This window comes from Danio aesculapii, chromosome 5, assembly GCF_903798145.1.
Source record: "Danio aesculapii chromosome 5, fDanAes4.1, whole genome shotgun sequence".
Classification (NCBI taxonomy): domain Eukaryota; kingdom Metazoa; phylum Chordata; class Actinopteri; order Cypriniformes; family Danionidae; genus Danio; species Danio aesculapii.
In genome coordinates, this window is record NC_079439.1 from 22,707,924 (window position 1) to 22,727,950 (window position 20,027).

Consider the following 20,027-nt stretch of genomic DNA (forward strand, 5'->3'; position numbering starts at 1 on the left):
GACAAATGGAGATGTGTTCGGGAAGAATCTTCGTTGGGAGTTCTTCATGATCGTGATGCTCGTGTAAACGAGAGAGAGCGTCTGCTCTTAGATTCTTGGGTCCTGGACGATAGGAAATGGAGAAATCAAAACGTGAGAAGAAAAGTGACCATCTGGCTTGACGTGGACATAGTCTCTTGGCCTCTTTGATATATTGGAGGTTTTTGTGATCTGTGATCACCTGGAACGGATGTTTGGCTCCCTCCAACCAGTGACGCCACTCCTCCAAGGCTAGCTTGATTGCTAGAAGCTCCCTGTCTCCTATGCTGTAATTCTGCTCCGCCGGGCTCAACTTCCGAGAGAAATAGGCACAGGGATGCAGTCGGGGCGGTGTATCATGATGTTGGGATAATACTGCCCCGACGCCGGTGGTGGATGCGTCCACTTCCACCACGAAAGGAAGATTTGGGTCAGGATGATTCAGGAGTGGGGCCCTTGTGAACTCCTTCTTAAGAAGGCGGAAGGCTGCGGCTGCTTCTTTGGTCCACTCCAGTCCTTTGGGTTTACCCTTGAGGAGATTAGTGAGAGGTGATGTAATCCTGCTGTAGTCCTTGATAAACCGTCTATAAAAGTTAGCAAACCCAAGAAACCTCTGGAGCTCCTTAATGGAAGTGGGTTCTGACCAGGATAGAACAGCCTCAATTTTCTTCCCATCCATACGTATACCGGTTTGGTCAATGATGTATCCCAAGAAATGAATCGACTTCTGGTGGACTGAGCATTTCTCCGCTTTGAGGTAGAGGTGATGTTCTCTCAATGTGTGTAGGACCTCCGCAACGTGTTGGCGATGTTCGGCCTCACTCCGGGAGTAAATGAGGATGTCATCTATGTACACTATTACAAAGTGGTGAAGAAACTCCCGGAGGACTTCATGAATGAAGTTTTGGAATACGGAGGGGGCGTTGACCAGACCGTAAGGCATGACCTCATATTCATAGTGGCCAGTAGGGGTCACGAATGCTGTCTTCCATTGGTCCCCCTCACGTATTCTTATCAGATTATACGCGCTGCGGAGGTCCAATTTAGTGAAGACTTTAGCTTCTCGGAGCTGTTCCAAAGCGGCTGGTACCAGAGGAAGGGGATATCGGTATTTTACTGTACCGTTATTTAGGACCCTGTAGTCGATGCATGGACGCAGCCCTCCGTCCTTCTTGGCCACAAAGAAGAAGCTTGAGGCGGCTGGTGATTTTGAGTGACGTATGTACCCCTGACTCAGAGCCTCCCTTATGTAATCTTCCATTGCCTGATTCTCTGGAAGCGAGAGCGGGTAGATCCTACCTCTTGGCAACTGGGCATCTGGAACTAGGTCGATCGCGCAGTCCCATGGCCGATGCGGCGGTAGCTGGGAAGCTCTCTTGGGGCAGAAGACATCATGAAAGGAGCTGTACTCCTTAGGAATGTGGATAGACTGCTTCTCAGGAGGACTCTCGACCGATGTTGTAAACAAAGAAATGGGGTTCCGACCTTGAAGAGGGAGATTTGGAAAACAGGTAGGTGTACATCCAGATCCCCATTTCTTTATCTCTCCTGTGCCCCAAGAGATGATGGGATCGTGCTTCACCAGCCACGGGCGCCCTAGAATGATGTCCATATTTGCACCCTCCAGAACCAGAAATTGAATCCTCTCTTGATGTAACAACCCCACTTGAAGAAGGATGTCTTCGCATTGTCGATGGATACGGGTCGAAGATCGAGTGCACTGGGTTATCGGTTGTATCTGGTATATATGCGAGGACGCCTCAGTACGTAGGTGGAGTTGACGACAGAGGGATTGGGAGATGAAGTTCCCTGCTGACCCGGAGTCGATGAGGGCTGTGACAAGGAGAGAAATAGAGGCAGTAGTTATTTGTACGGTGGTAGTAAGTGGTTTACATTGTTCAATATTCGTACTGAATACACTCACTGAAGTCCGAATGGGACGAAGGGGACACTCCATACGGGTGTGTCCACTGACACCGCAGTATAGACACAGACCCCGGGTCAGCCTCCTCTGTCGTTCCGCTGATGTCAGTCTTCCAGACTCTATTATCATGGGTTCTGGTTCTGGAGAGGCTGTTGACTCAGGCGATTGGAGGAGTGCAGACGAGGGGGTGATGGTGTCCTGTTGATAGGAACGGAGACGATCGGAACATCGGAGAGAATGTTGGATGAATCTCTCCAGACCCATAGTATCATCTAATGTGGCCAGCTGGATTCGGAGAGTGGGTTCCAAGCCGAGCCGGTACGTGGTCAACAACGATCTCTCATTCCATCCACTTGCAGCTGCTAGAGTGCGAAACCGGAGAGCATATTCCTGTGTAGATAGAGTACCTTGCTTTAGATGATACAGCTGCTCTCCAGCGGCTACTTCCCCATCAGAACGTCCAAACACCTCTTTGAAATACTCCGTGAAGGTAGTGATGGAATTCATGACCGGCCCGGCTTGGTTCCAGATCGTCTCAGCCCATTTAAGTGCAGGCCCAGAGAGTAGTGATACGATGTAGGCGATCTTTGACTTATCTGTGGGATATAGAGAAGGTTGCATTTCGAATATGAGGGAACATTGTAACAGAAAACCATTGCACTCCCCCGCTCCGCCTGAGTAGGGCGCTGGTCGGGCCATGGGACTGGAAGGAAGGGCCGAAGAAGAAACTGTGGAGGCGGAAGTGCTCGGTGCTGGTGGTGCGTTGGAAAGTGGAGCTGGTGGCTGTAGAATCCGCTTCAACTGGTCCACCAGCTCTTGAAAGTGATCGGGGGTGCTCATGTTGTCGTCGTTATTGGTCCGGGCTTCTGTTATGAAGCGGGCAGGAGACAGAGGTAAGGAAACGTTAGGGTGTTTATTAAATGACAACAAGGAGCACATGAAGGATAGCCAGGAGGATCAGGAGTGATGTTGGGGTCTTTTCCTCCGTGGCTGGGTAACAGGAATACACGAGGATGGACAGCACACACCAGATACAGCTGACAGAGGATGACACAGACTTGGAAGGACTGGAAGACAGGACGATTCGGGTGGACCAGGAAGACTAGGAGGAATACAAAGAGAACAGGTAAGTAAAGCGTTTGTTTTAGCTGAGGATGACTACGCTGAGTGGTCGCTCAGTTGTCCGCTTTCGTCGAGACGAGCCCGGACAATGAGCGACTGGAGTGCTGTGCTTTTATCTGGTGCTCGTGAATGTGATGCAGCTGTGTGCTCATTAGAAGTCAGGTGATGGTGATCTTCGTGAGTGGGGATCGTGAGAGCCTGACCAATCCGTGACAAATATATTTATATATTTTAATAAAAAAAAGATGTGTGTTGTGAAGAAAAATATAATTATGTATGGAAAGCATCCTCAATGCACCGTGATGCACCGAGATATTGTATTGAACCGAATCAATGGCAAGATAATCGTAACTGAACCAGTGTAGGTTCACACCCTACTGAAAATGTGCCGATTTTTTGGGGATTCAGACATTATGAAATGAAACTTATGAGACAGATGCTGTTTAATTATATTAGTGATTCCAAATATGTAACGTAATCATAAGTTTGGCAAACAGTTTTGGAGAATTTGATGTATGCACCAGCATACTGCCTGAGAGGCGTTTCAATGATGGCCGCAAAGTGTAAGACAAAGTGAGATTTGCCTTAAAGGAACTTTGATATTACTCCTTTTTTTTAATGTCACATAATTATTATGAACATAATCAATATTTATTGCTTAAGTAACCTTTATGATCATTATAAGCATTGAAAATGTTGCACTGGTTAATATTTATGTGCAAATGTTTTTCCAAATATAATTATAGAAAGAAGAAAACAGGTATTTCACATTCACACATTTTTAATGAAGTTTGGGGTCAGTTTTATTTTTCATTTCAGTTTTATTTTTATGTTTTTTTAAGAAAATTATTTTGTTCATCAAGGCAGCATTTATTTAATGTAAAAAAATGTTTAATTGTTAAATATGCTTTAAAATTTTAAATAACTGCTTTTTTATCGTATGTAGTTTCAAATGAAATTATTAATTCAGTCATTACTGCTTTTATTACTATTACCATTAATAATAATAATAATAATAATAATAATAATAATAATAATAATAATAATAATAATAATAATAATAATTTAAAAAAAAAAAAAATATATATATATATATATATATATATATATATATATATATATATATATATATATAATAATAATAATGGCGTCACGGTGGCGCAGTGGGTAGCACGATCACTTCAGGAGTTTGCATGTTCTCCCCATGATAGCGTGGGTTTCCTCTGGGTGCAGTCCAGACATGTGGTACAGATGAAATGGGTAAGCTAAATTCGTCGGTAGTGTATGTGTATGAATGAGTGTGTATGGATGTTTACCAGTGATAATTTGCAGCTGCTGCGTGAAACATATGTTGGATAAATTGGCGGTTCATTCCGCTGTGGCGACCCCAGATTAAAAACAGGACTACGCCTAAAAGAAAATTAATGAATGAATGAATAATACTTATAACAATAATAATTAATAATAGAGTGATTTCTGAAGGATCATGTGAGACTGCGACTGGAGTAATTAAGCTGAAAATTCATCTTTAAAATCACTGGACTAAAGGGTAAAAATAAATGATAATCTACTTTTGAACAGTTATTTTATAGTGCAATAACATTTCACAATTGTACATTTTTTACTGTATATTTTAGATGAATAAATGCAGCCTTGGTGAGCAGGAGAAGCTTATTTTAAAAAATTTAAAAATCATACTGATCCCAAACTTTTGACCGGTTGTGTATATATAAAAAGAAACAAAACAAAATCCTTTGTTGTCAAATTCTCCTTTCTCATTTCATATTTCATCTCCTTCCATCTCTTTTACGACTGAGCAAGCGTATCTACATAACAGGCTACTCCCCGTCTCCTAATATCCTTTCATCTGACGTTGCCTCTTATTACTTCATCTCATCTCTTTTCTTTATGCAACCTCATCTTGTCCCTTCTCCTTTCAGCTCAACTCATATGTTCTCATCACATTCGCTTCTCTTAATTTGCTGAGGTAAAGGTGATGGGCTCTTGATGGGTTTTCCTGAGCGTGTGTGTGATTTGTCAGCCCAGCATGCGTGTGTGTGTGTATGAGGAGCGAGCTCTTTACTCAAGTGTCCTTAAGAATCCTCTCCTCTACGTCTCTGACTCCTGTCTCCGTGGCGACCCCTCTCACTGCTCTCCCTGCTCTAATCATCTCAGTACTAATTGCCCACGATGCACTTCTCCGTCCTTCACTGCGAACATGACCCCCTGCTTCTGTGCCTGACCCACACACACACACAAACACACATCCAGCAGACAGAGATGGGAAAAGCCAGGGTAAGAGGGCAAGAGAAGTGGGTGAAAGACCTTTCTTTACCTCTCTGTCTACTTTTCTTCCCTTTCTCTCTCGCTCTCTGTCTCCATCTCCATCTCTCTCTCTCTTTGTAAAGCTGTTTCCGTGGTAACTGGAACTGAATGTTTTGTTCTGCATGTAGCATTTGAATAATTCCATAGAGGAAACAAAAAGCCTGACTGTAACCTGCTCAACTACCCGCTGCATGCATGTATGAATGGACATATATCTGTATGTCTGTTTGTATGTATGTCTATCTACCCATCTGTCTAGCTAGCTATCAGTCTATCTGGGGTGTAAATTGGACGTCCTACCGCAATGTAATCTAACATAAAATCTATTAAAGCGTAATCTTATTAACTACACAATGTAGTGATTAATTAATCTAATTAATCACAAATTAATTGCATATTAAATTTGCCAGAGAAATTAGCCCATATGAAAATGTCATCAAGTTTAGTGTGTTACATCTTAAGGCCCAAGGTGTTTTTTTACATGCATTTTTTATTTCTCTTTGCTATTTGGGTTTATTAGAACCTAATTAGAATAAAAACATAGTATCATCTTTTGATACAATGTACTTTTAGAGAAAAATTATGTCTATATATGTGGACATGTGGTCCGAATTTACATAAAACACTTTTTCCCGATTTTTTTTTTTGCATATTTAACATTGTTTTTTTAACTTGCTTGCTGTCAGAGAGTAAAAACAATTTTTTTCCCATTTTGCACAGTTAAAAATAATGTTTGGGACATTTCATATGCTGCAAAACAGTTGAGGGATGACACTGTATGTCTTTAACAAAATATAAAACATTCAAAGTATTTTAAATATCCACTTAAGAGCTAAAATGGGCTGTCCACGTATGTGGACACTCAAGCCCTGGGAGGTTATAGGGACAGTTCACCCAAAAATGACATTTTATTTGCCCGCAACTGGTTCCAAATCCCTATGAGTTTCTTTTATTCTGCTGAACCTAAAGGAAGATATTTTGAAGAAAGCTGGAACCTGGTCACCATTGACTTCCATAGTAGGAAAACAAATTTTTTTTATCAAATTAGGATTGAATGATGTCGATTAGGGTTGTCAAAATTAATTGTTTCTTCGATGCACTGCCATGCAAATGCAAACAATTTGCTATTAGTTCAGTAATAATCGATTATTATGTTTTGACATCTTTAATCACATATGCGTCATATATATCGCCTACTATGGCGAGGGAGGAGATTGCGAGTAATTAAAACACTCCAACTACTAAAAAGCAGATAACTGCACAATTCACTGACAGGGAAGTGCATCAGAACCCAGCTAGGAAAAAATGAAAGCTGAAACTCTCTCATTCTCCCCCTTTGACCTGCTGGTGTGTTCGTGAGGTAACGTTTTATTTCCTTTCTTGGCTGTTACAACAATAAGGTTACTTGTGGATCCAGACACGAGCATGTCTGTAGACTGACTTTTCTCCACCGCGTTGGCGTTGATAGCAGGCCTAAGTACAATATGTTTGCAAGGCTGCTCCTGAGGTTAGATGCACGGTAGTGATTCAGATCTTTAACGCGAACGGTTTGTGACAATCTTTCCATGTTAGGACTCAGCATACCAAAAAAATGTAACGTTAGTCAGCAATCATAATTTCAGTCAGTTAAAACATCACAATGATCTGAAAAAATCTTACGGTTAAGAAAGTTTTGCAACTGAAAAACAACTGAAGCATGATTCACTTATTTAAATTCCATTAATATTTTATGTTATGAAATAAACTTACATTTCGCCAGATCCTTTCATTTAAGCCCTCGGTTTACCCACGATGCAGTTGTTCAAGTTTAGTTTAGTCACAGCAGGCTGTTTTGTGCTGTTAGTGTTCGGTTCACTGAATCATGCATGGGCAGTTATCAGTTCACCGCTTCTCAACTCTGATCTCAGTGTACTGTTTTAATAGCTGAATAACAGTATATATTGGTTTATTTCAAGTCAGATGGGGGTATTAGGCATGTAAAAAAGTAAGTAGTTTGTGGATAAGAGTGTTTACTGGAGACGCAAATCATTTCAAATGATTCAGTTCGATTTGGTGAGCTAGTTCAACCGGTTCACTTAGAAGATCCGGTTAAAAAGATTTGTTCACGATCGCGATCAATAATTCAGAAATAAAACCCATTTTTAGGCACAAATGTGTTAAAGTAATAATTTTAAGTCTATGTATTGAATGCTGTCTCCGTGCTTCTGTCATGTCCACTCGTTGTTTTTGTCGCGAGAGCAACAGCGAGGACTGACTGGAGAAGAACCGGCTCGATCTGGCCAATGGCAGCAGCAGGACTACTCTGCTCTGAGGTGCCATACAGTCAAAAACCTGCAGCGCGAAGTAAATAGGTTTACTTATAAAAGGCTTACAGTAGGCTTATGTATTAAATACATTTACAAAGATGAAAACGAAGTACGTTTTTGCTGTAATTTTAGTTAGTTTCAGTTAGTTTTGTATGTACACAATACAGTTTCAGTTCTAGTTTTTTTAAAACTTGTTTTTATTTTATTTTAGCTAACGAAAATTATTTTTAATTTTAGTTTTCATTTTTTCGTTAACTATAATAACCTTATTGCTGAACAGAGCCAAAGTCACGCTGACCGTTAGAGCCAACGCAGCCTTTTCTGTTGAGCACATGACCAATCAGGAATGTAAAAACTCGCTCGACAATGCTAAAAAAGCAAGCAGGATAATACTTACATTAGTTTATTTGCTATAAATGCTCATGTTGTCTTCTCTGATTGCATTTGAGTTTTGATTTATACATTCAAAAAGAGTGTTTTCTTTGAGCAGGTAAAAGTAAAGGCACAGTTCATATATCAAACTGCTTGTATTAAATGCAAAAATTGTATTACAAACAAATTATAAATGTTTATTTAAGAATTATTGTGTTGCTAATTAAAATATCAAATTCTTTATGGAAAGCATCGCCAGTGCACCATGATGCACTGAGATATCAAATTGAACTGATAATAAGGCAATAAAATAAATAAAACGAAACATTGTTATGGTCGATGTCATCTGCGATACTGTTTTTTTTTCAGATGTTTCTTGTTGAATATAAATTCAAAAATATACAGAATATAAACAAACAGGCATACGTTTCTTCCTATTTGTGTTTAATTTGAGTTTATTATGAACATAGACATGAACATGTTTTTTCAGAACATAATTACAGACAGAAATATACTATTAACAATTTAGCATTGACATTTAATTAAATTACATTACAAATTAATTCAATTACATCAAATAATAACCTGCATTTCTCCACATGGTCAAACTGTAAATCATTTATTGGCTTTAACCAAATAATTAATATGACACGTAAGCTAGTCATGTTCTTTTGAGATAAGACAATTAACACAAGTGCAACATTTGTTGTAGATTTCAACAAATATATATGTGACCTTGTTGATTGTGCTACGACCTGTTGATTGTGTTCTCTGCAGTTGATAAATAAGCATTTATTTTATTCATTTTATTTTTAACTATACATTTTGTTAGAGTCGTAGGATTAATTGTATGCACCCACAACCCACACACACTTCTGTATCTTGCCAACCGCACCTTCATTCACCTGTCCCATGCTGTCCTATGCTGCATTTGGTTGCATCAGGTCCCGGGAGACCCACAGGTTCCCATGGCCGTGCACGTCCCTACTTCAACAGCCTGTCGCACTGTTTATGAATGTGCTTAGTAGCTGGAAATTAGCCAGTCTTTAAAAGCTGTTTGAATTCGGTCATAAGTGTCTAACACTATAAGAACAATCCAATCAAATGTGTTTTCTACTGTTACGTGCTTGTGTTGTTTGTACCCTGTTTATGTTTTTTCTCTCTCTCGTTTCTCCTGTGTCTGCTTCATTTTTCTCAGATTCTGGTCATTGGTTAATCCATCTGTCAATCATTCCTCCCCAGTGACGTCCCTCTGACGTCATGTTCAATAAGCCAAGACCACTCGGCATAAAAGAGCGTGCCAGACCACTCACCAGTCCCTCTTGTTTCTGCTGTACGTCTGCTGTGTTATTCCTTTGCGTTTAAAGAAAACCCGGTCTAACTGTGTATTCTGTTGTTGCGGTTTCTGTGTGTTCACGTTATCCATCTGCCATTCATATCATATCATTCCACTTCTCAATTTTATTCATTAACGTTGTTTATGAAGCTTAGATGAAGCGGACAGGTAAGAAGGTCACTTGACATACATTTTGCAACACGTAGGACTACTCTTGTGTTTAGTACACTAGGTTAGGGGCGAGTGCTACACCTTGTACTTTTGGATAGATAGAGTAGGATAGTTAGGATACTCGGAAGACTTCTTCGTGTGTTTATTTTTTATGTTTTCATTTATTTAGTTAGTTAGATGTTTCTGGGGAGTTAGACATTGTTTGGGTTTTGTTCTTTTCTTTAGCGCCGCCCATGTCCCTTCTGCCACCTCTCTTGTTTTCCTGTCTTTGTATTTGTCCCAATATTGTCATTCATTTTCTTTTCGGCTTAGTCCCTTTATTAATCTGGGTTCACCACAGCTGAATGAACCGCCAACTTATTCAGCATTTGTTTTATGCAGCGGCAAACCATCACTGGGAAACATCCATACACACTCACTCACGCACATACACTACAGACAATTTAGCCTACCCAATTCACCTGTACCACATGTTTTTGGACTTGTGTGGGAAACCGGAGCACCTGGAGGATACCCACACAAAAAAGAGGAGAACATGCAAACTCCACACAGAAATGCCAAATGACCCAGCCAAGGCTTGAACCAGCGACCTTCTTGGTGTGAGGTAAATGTGCTACCCACTGCACCACCGTGCAGCCCTCTCAATATTGTATGTATTGTAAATAGTATATTTTTGTCTTACCTTCTTTTTCCTTTTTTTGAGTAACTCACTGTTTATTGTTCACTCTGGGAATTGTAAATAATAGTTACAGTTTTGGCATATCTGTTTTGGCTGTCTTTTGCACTTCATTCACTGTATGAATAAATTTATTGTTAATTGTACTTTAAACGTTAAACCCCATTCTCCTAGACCAACATCAGGGGTTTGTAACATCTACCACCTCTGAATGTGGAAAATCAAAACATTGCACACACCATTTACTTAGTAATGTCCTCTTGTTATCAGATCGACAAATACATATCTTAGAGGGGACCTATTATGCAAGCATATATTTTATAAGGGGTTTAAACACAGTTGTGTGGCAACACTGTGAATATAACCAGCTTCTAATGGTAAAAACATAGTATTCATTTCATTTTTTATAATCACACTTCATAAAAACATTTTGATTGACATTCGCATAATCAGAGGTGGAAAGTCCCACCCATTAGTGTCAATCTCAAAGTCATGTTTTTGAATCTGCCACTATGCTGACACATAGGCATTTGAGCACAATCTCATTTGAATTTGAAGCAACAGTCACCAAAATGGCTCAATTGGGATCAAAGCCTATAAGGGGGAGTTTAAAAGAGTAATAAAACATTATTTGTGGGGTATTTTGAGCTGAAACTTTACATACACACACTAGGGACTTCTTATAAGTATTATAGATCCTGTAAATAAGGGCATAATAGGTCCCCTTTAATACAAAGTGAAAACAGGGCCATTGTATTTTTGTGGGTAGATTGCTGCTGCTCTGGCAGAAATGGGGGCATGGCATCGTCTATAGGTACAACTCGAAATAATTCTGACGTTTATTTTGTGTGTGGAAGAAAGAAATTTAAACATGTTTATGAAGAATAAAGTATGAGCAAATGATGACAGAATTTTCAGTTTTAGGTGAACGTTCCATTTAAGCATTAAACAGACATTACAAAAATAACTTTATAAATAAATAGATTATTTTTTATTCAACATATAACATTACTTCTAACACACAACAGTGGTGATTATTTTTTAAAGTTCGATCTGAACTGGTATTTTTGTCTATATAACAGTTTACAATATGTGACTTTGGTCCCACTTTATATTAAGTGTCCTTAACTACTACGTACTTGCATCAAAAAATAAATACAATGTACTTACTGTGTTCATAACATATTTGAGAATACTTGTGGTGATCTTGAGTTGGGATAGGGGTTGGGTTATGGACAGGTTTGGTGGCATGGGTAGGTTTAAGGGTGGGTTAAGGTATAAGGGATGGTCAACAGTGTAATTACAAATGTAATTACAGAAGTTAGTTACAGATGTAATTACATACAGGTATTTAATCAAGTATAAGTACACAGTAGATACATATATTTACACCATTAGTACATTGTAACGAACTATTAATTCCTGTGTAAGTACATGTTAGTTAAGGCCACTTAATTTAAAGTGGGACTGGGACTTTTAATTTATTCATAAATTAAGTTAATAGCTCCCTTTATGAATTAACCATTGAATCATTTGGTTCATCAAGTTAGCAGCCATGGCCCCGGCTTCCAACGTGGAAAAGCAGGTCACATTCAAATCCATAGCCATAAACCTGCTGATTTCTGAATTAACTAAACAGCGTGTTAGTGTCAGGGAAAACATTTCTGCTTTGATTCAGGAATCTATTAGACCCTTACAAAGATGGGGAAAACTTTGAGAAGGTGACAGCGGCCGAAAATGGCTTAAAATATAACTGTTTTAGAACTATATAATAACTGTTTCTATAGAATCAATTTGACTATTCGATACAAAAAGCCCGCTGTACTCTTTTCACTCTCACTTTCTCCCTCTCAAGCCCTTGTTGTTAACACAAATGTGAGATATAAAATTCGGCAAAGTAAAAGCGTTCCTGAGCATTTACATTTAAATGTAAATGAACCTCCACAAACTGAACGGCAGCAATTTAACTTTCCACATGTACAGTGCATACATTTTTTTCTCAATATGAACTGAGTTCCTAAGATTATTTGCAAATGGAAACCCACTTCAGAAAAAAAATACAGTATTTCATTTGCAAAACATCATTTATTATTAAGAATGTATTTGTATTAATTATATAGTATTTGATCATACATATTTAATTAGTATATATTACATATTTATGACATGTACAGTTTTGTCTATATTTGATCATTTTTTACTTTGATTCATTGTAAAAAAATCTCTAATTTATATACAGTGCTTGTTTCTGTTCAGGTGGCCAAACAGAACTACAGTAACTAAGTTCTACTCAGCAAGAATGTAAAAAAAAAAGAAAGTAAGTAAGAGAATGTTACTTGAATCTCTTTTAGTTGGGGAATCCTTTAATTAATGGAAATAATTCACCCTTGGGACTCAGACAAGCAAAAATGCCTCCATGAATGTACAATATCAAAGACAGAAGAATAAAGGCTGAAATAAATTATATTATTAAAATAATTTTAAAATTTAAATTGTAAATCATTATTCAAAAGTAAAACACACATCGCATTATTATTTAATGACAATGGCGTTTGATGTTTGGTGTGTGTGTGTGTGTTGATGGCTCATTTCAATTTGCAGTCAGTGTTTTCAAAGAATTGTGTTCCTCACTAAGGAGTCACACCATATAATCACTTTCATTAGAGCATCTATCAAATCAACAACAAACAAAACAACTTGTCTGCAGAACTATGATCTCCTTTAGATAATGCAGCCTTTCGTGCAATGTCAGAAGAGTATGATAAAAGCTCCCGTGCCCCGCTAATGCAGAGGGACATTAATTATGTGTCATCATTTATAGCCGCTTCTGTTGTGCACACACACAAGCAAGCATGCACACATATCCTTCTGGAACTTTTGTTTGACATCCATTGCTTGTTATAGATGTTCATTCTATTCATATCGTGTTCTTTTGGCTTTAGAAAATCTAAATAAAGCTTTACTCTCTGTAGTATTGTTTGTATTTTATAATTATTGTGATTATATATTTTTAAGCTTGACTTTTTAAAGCATCAAATCAACATCTTGATCAACAGTCCAGATAAAAATGGCAAGAAAGGGACCAAGGAAGAATTGAATTGATCAAAAGTGACAGCAAGAACATTTATTATTTTAATAAATATTAATTAAAAAACCATAAAACTGAACTGAAAACCAAAAAAGTCATTTCCAACCTGATTTAAAAAGCCTTCTGTTGTGAACGGAGTACAAACCTTTGATTATTTTATTTGGAATGACTAACACTGATTAATACAACACACCATCCAAATAATCACAAAAAGCCCATCATGTTTCACAGTGCAAACAATGTGCAGATAGAAAACATGACTAAATATCTTTGACAGGACATTATTAATACTACTAATAAGTCACTTTTAGCAAAAACTGAATATCTGCATCCTAAGTAAAAAGATATCGTCTTTTCCAAACATGCAAACATTGCAGACACAGAGCAGAATTTGGCAATTAGTTTAAAGTTTTTCTTACTCAGTCCAGCAACTTGTAATCCTCTTACACATAGTCTATCAATGTGTGGGCTACCATAAATTAAAACAACTAGCTTTGTGTTGTAGCCACACATTTTAAAAGCATTTGTTAATGGTTGATATTTTAGCCTTTTCTCTGAGAAGCACAAGTTCATATATGCATCAAAACAAGCTACTTTCAAAATCAGACTGTTTTGATGCATGTTTGGATTTGTGCTGCTCAAAGAAAAGGCTAAATGCATGAAAACAACAACCTACTTCAAAAATCAGAATGTTTTAGATGCTTCATTCACAGCTACAATATCAAGACTGTTTTGGCAATGTCTAATGACAGAACTCAAAATATGAATAACTGGAAACCAGTTCATTCGTACAGTCTTGTTAATGTGTAATGTCCTTTGCACACCGACTTTGTCCAACTATTTTGCTGTAATATGCACAATGAGATCATGACGTGTGATCAACAAGGCATTTGTGTCCACAGAACTGCCGCTCACTGGATATTTTCTCTTTTTCAGACCATTCTTTGTAAACCCTAGAGATGGTTGTGCATAAAATCCCAGTAGATCAGCAGTTTCTGAAATACTCAGACCAGCCTGTCTGGCACCAACAACCATGCCACATTTAAAATCACTTAAATCACCTTTCTTTCTCATTCTGATGCTCGGTTTGAACTGCAGCAGATCATCTTGACCATGTCTACATGTCTAAATGCATTGAGTTGCTGCCATGTGATTGGCTGATTAGAAATTTGCATTAATGAGCAGTCGGACAGGTGTACCTTATAAAGCAGCCGGTGAATCTATACAGTATGTCGTTATAAGTTTGTGCCGTGATGTATCACAAAAACATTTCACACTAGGGGTGTGAATCTACACTGATTTCATGGTTCGATTCGATAACAATGAATCCCTTCTAGTCGATATCATGATATTGATGCATTGCGTCCACAATTTTCAATTTTACTTCACATGTATACAATTTTGTCATTAAATGCAAGTCATAAAAATGAACAGAACCTTTAATGTATCAAAAAAATCTTGAATGCATCAACCATCAAATAAGTCATAACAAAATGTTCAGCGTTGTATTCCTCATAATGGAAGAGATGGAGCTTTTTACAGTCGGCCCTTAGCAGTAACACAGTGGATCATGGGTTTTACTGTTCCTTCAGTGCCACTGAAAGACTGTCCAAGCAAACTCACGAGCAGATGTGAGCTTTTAAAATAGTTGAATTAATTAAGTAATGAAGTTAATTACTTGCCCATTTGTCTCATCTCCCTAGACGTAGTATGCTACTCACACACGTGTCTCGCCTCCTCACTATATATAGTATGCTACTCTCCCTTGCTACATAGTATGTCACAAAACTGCCACTGCATCATAAGTTATGGTTTGTTATTAAACCAATACCAAATCGGTTTGCAAAAGCTACCTTGTCTGCATTGCAATAGACTGTACAAAGATTAATTTTGACACACCTAACACAGACACACACATTATTATTGGTGGTTTACGAGGACTCTCCATAGGCATAATGTGTTTTCTAGTGTAAAAAACGGTCATTCCCTACTGGACCCCTACTCCTAAACACTACATTTACAGGAAACCGATGACAACATTTTGAATTGCAAGGACATAGGCATGTCCTCATAAACCACCTTAATGTTGTAATACCTAGTTTATTTTCATGTCATACAAATTTTAGTGCTTATAAACCACCCAAACCAGTGCACAAAAACACCACAAACACAATGCACACACACACAAACAAGCAGCAGATCTTACCTTTCTGAGACTGCTCCAAGGGTTTTCTGCGGACTTTGTGGCTGTTATAGGTGAATCTGCGGTCAGGCTCATAATCAGCGCGGATGTGTGTCTCTCTGTAGTGTTTGTGATGAAGGTTTCCATCCTCTTCTTCAGATGAGCTGGAATAACTGAGCTCCAGGCCGGGGTGAGGCCGCGCCAGAGACTGGTACAGCTTCTCGTCCATCTCTGCTTTCTCTCACAGTATCACACACACACACACGCTCACTAATTCCAGAAACTCACTCAAACTACACACACACACACAGAGAGAACAAAACAAAGAACAGAAGAGAGGCGATGAAACAGAAAACAAACAACAGCAGTTCAAATGTACTCTAAACTTTCATTTCACTGGTGCAATTTTTTGTAACGCGATACATGAAACAGCTTGACAACAAACGGCTGCTGTGTAGAAATACATTTAAAGAGGCATGAAGGACAAAACCAAACAGAAACACTTTCCAAAACCGCCTCCATGTTTTAGCCAAACATTCATCGACCACCAAGAAAAGAGAGAAGGTCTCAGAGGACGAATGAAAGAGAAGAGGGAGAGATGGAGAGAACGATAGATGAGGCGAGGGGGGTGAGATGGAGAGATAAAGAGATGCTTAGATAAAGGGAAAGGAGAGGCGATAAAAAGGGTGAAAAACTGGAAACTCAAAACAATGGAGAGTTATACAACCGGCCGGTAATGAAGCCAATTAAATCATGGAATTAACTTGCCTCTGTATACAGTACGCCAGTCAATAGATTCAAATAATTCATTAGGATTAATCTCTGTTTTGTTGTAGTTAACCCAATCAATCTTGCGCTCTGAATTAGCTGAAATTTAGCTCTAAATAAATTTACATTGATTCTTTTGACATTGCGGTAGATCCAGTTTTAATGCATTTCGCTTCTTTTAAGGGAAGAAAACAAAATGATATCTTGCAAATTCACTTGTGCTCTTCTAATTAGAAGAGATAATATAATATTGCTTCCTCAATCCGGAGTATTAGGGCTGCAACAACAAATGGTACTGAACATTATTATGTCAATAACTGTAATTATTTATTAAACAGCTCTCTTTGATACTTCAGATTCTGATTGGTCAAAAGAACCATCAAGCAGCTAATTATTCCCTGGTCAGATTCTCCCTGATGAACGCTCATGACACAGCTTTATCCGCAAGATTGCACTATTTGCTTTATACATAGCTTAGATTTGCATTTGAGGAGCTATTAACAAATGAAAATATCTCAATTCTCTATAATTATACATTTTTTGAAGGAGTAACCAGACTTAAACAGTAAAAGTATTGTACTTTTGTTGTTGTGTTCATCGAATCAGTATTTTGAGGACATCTATTTACTTATGTGTAAAAAAACCATGCATCAATCAGGATAATGTACATTAGGGAATTATAATATGACATAATTAATAAGCAATATGAATATAAATAACATAACATCAATAATGTTTATTATAACCAGACAATGAAGCACTTCATCTGATTTAAGCCTGTTTTGTGGAAACAACCGGCTGGATGCAAATGCTTCCTTATTTGAAGGATAATCAGTAATAAAATTCATTAACAGTTCATTGAGTGCACCTGAATTAACTGACAAAATTGCGTAATGCAATAATGTTTATTAAAATATAGATTTATATATTTTGTTGTAGACATTATGACATGAGGGTGTTAAGACAACACTAACTGAAACTGGTGTTCCATGCAAGATCATTTTCAGTTTGGAAGTTTTACACCAGTAAGTCTAGGTATTATGTATTTATTATTATTATTATTATTATTATTATTATTATTATTATTATTATTATTATTATTATTATTATTATTATTATTATCATTATTATTATTGGTATCCTGGCCAAATTCCCTCCATCCCATGATTCCCAATCATCCCCATCCACTAAATTGGTTGTATCACTGTCTCTCCACACCACCAATAACTGGTGTGTGGTGAGTGCACTGGGGCCGTTGTCCTGTGGCTGCCGTTGCATCATCCAAGTGGATGCTGCACACTGGTGGTGGTGTGGAGAGACCCCCACCCATGATTGTGAAGCACTTTGGGTGTATGGCCATACACTATAAATGCGCTATATGAATACACATTTTACTTTGCTTATGGCATTTTTGATGTTCAGAAGAAAGAGAAAAATGGACAAATATATGAGCCAAAAAAAAAAGCACAGTTGTGTTCAGCGCACAGAGGCTTTCACACCAGACTTGGAAAGCACTGCACTATGAAACCCATTCATTTCAATAGTCGGGCAAGGAATTTTTTTGCTGTGCTGAACAAAGCGCTCAGTTTGTCTACTCTGTGGATATTCATATACACGTACACATACTTATCTATGGAACCAAAGTCCGCTCAAATAATGCGCTGAACGACATTTCTTTACTGGCAATAAAACTGTATTTTATTACATTTTGTGATTTTAAGGTATAATTTAAGTTACGGAGTTAAATTTAAAGTCTTACAAATTAATTTATAGTATTTAATAAAGTAGTTAATTATAAAGTATTTATTAAACAATATCATTTTGAGAAAGTTTTACAAAGGTTTTCTTTTTTGTAAACAATGTGTTTCCAAATGTACTTTATAAGTGACTCAGTAACTCAGAACAGAAGGAGAAAAGTGTATGTGGTGAGGCATTAGCTGTGAATCAAGCCAGTCTGAGACATTCATAAAGTGAATCATAAAGTTCTCACTTGTAAAAGAGCACAATTCCATGTTTCATTCTGTGGCGCTTTCTAACTTGTGGACAAACAGCCAGTATGTTAAAGTCCTCCTTGACCCTGACCCAAGACAACAAAATGAAAAATGCCTCAATTTGAATTTAACGTGTTAATTGCACAGCATTTAACACAAATTCATTTTAGCACAGTCATTTGTCTTACTGACCGCATCCGCCTCTCCTGTAGATCTTCATGAGAAGGGATTTGTTGGAAACTAATATTGAAGTCAGACAAGATCGCGCTTCAATTGCCCTGCATACATCTTATTCAGTGCTCTAGCATTGACACAATCTCTCTCTCTCTCTCTTGCTGTCTCTCTCTCTCCAGAGAGGACGGCTCCCTTTCAGCTTTTACTTCCCAGAATCTAAAAGCTGACCATGACCTTTCTCTGACCTTTGAGCCTGAAAAGAACATTCAGCATTCAACAGAGGAGCACACAGGTAGGGGAGGGCCACTGGAAAACAAGATGCGCTTAGACACACAGAGAAAGAGAGAAAGGAGAGATGCAGCTGAAAGCAGAGAGATGAAAAGAAGAGGTGGAACGGATGAACACTGGATGAAAAAGAACCCATAGACCGTATGAGGAAGAAGAGGAGTCAAAGAAGATGAAGACAGGGATGGATCAGGACAGAAGCATGGCTGAAAAATGATGAGAGCGGACAGACCAAGAAATGAAGAAGAATAGACGGAGCTCCAGAAACGACCAGACAGGTTAAAGACTTTCTGGGAAGCAGACAGGAGGGAGACAGACAAGAGAAAGAAAGTCGCATTTGCACTGACATTGATGAAATAGAAGTTAAATATTACCATCAAATACTCGTTAGTGTGTACGCTCTGTATTGCTTTAGTAATGGGTTACTAATTGGCTGATGCGGAAATGTGCGGCATGACTAAGTGATGTGGGAGGGGTTGAGCGAGCTAAATGCCTGTCAGTCTCTGGCAGGCTGCCTGCTGATTGGACGTCGTGCCAGAGCGAGTGCCAATTGGAGGCAGTAGTGACTTTGCAGACTAGAGGCGACGTCTTCGCACACAAACGCAATTAATAGTCTGTTGGTTAATAGCGGCGATGATGAACACTCCTTTTATCTGTCTCAGTCTTCTCCCATGAGGCCGTAGCCTAGCAGAGGAAGCCGATCGAACACTATTACTACCATTTTTGATCAAATCCGAACTTAATGTAAAGCATTTTAATTCCTCTAACTGAATGCATGCAAGAACTGGACGTACTGTAGACGCGCGCGCTTGAAGCAGACAGATAGGGACGGTTCTTATGGGAGTGCTGAATAAGTCTTTGTAATCAGACGATTATGATGATTACAGTGTAGGAGAACAAACTGCCGGGAGGGGACACAAACATGCTAACCCAGGCACACATGTACAATTGTGCTTCTAATTGGGTTTGTGCTCCAGACTACAGCTTTTTATTCAGAGACGCTCTTCCTTTGTCATTGAGCAACAAGTAAAAATAAATGCTCTTAAGTGGCTCTCTGCAATACCGAGGGTTTAAAAACAAACCCTCCATAATATAAAAGACCATATTTTGCTGTAAAGAATTCTTCAGTAGGCCATAATACATAAAATATTGATGTTGTATTATAGGCGCTTCAGATCAGTGTATTGGTTCTGTATATCTTCCATTAAAAGAGGAAAAGAAAAGCCCTCCCTATGCTTTTAAAGACATATTCCAGGCATATGCAGATCTATATCAGAGGTTGTTTTTTT

General features: G+C 38.3%; 1 protein-coding gene across 1 annotated transcript in view; it reads right to left on the reverse strand.

Moving 5' to 3' along the window:
• LOC130229017 (teneurin-1-like) overlaps nt 1–20,027 on the reverse strand; it is a 323,020-nt gene that overhangs the window by 228,975 nt on the left and 74,018 nt on the right. Inside the window, 1 exon segment of the mRNA XM_056457598.1 lies at nt 15,545–15,813. Coding sequence (XP_056313573.1) covers nt 15,545–15,749 — 205 coding nt within the window. The 5' untranslated portion in view covers nt 15,750–15,813.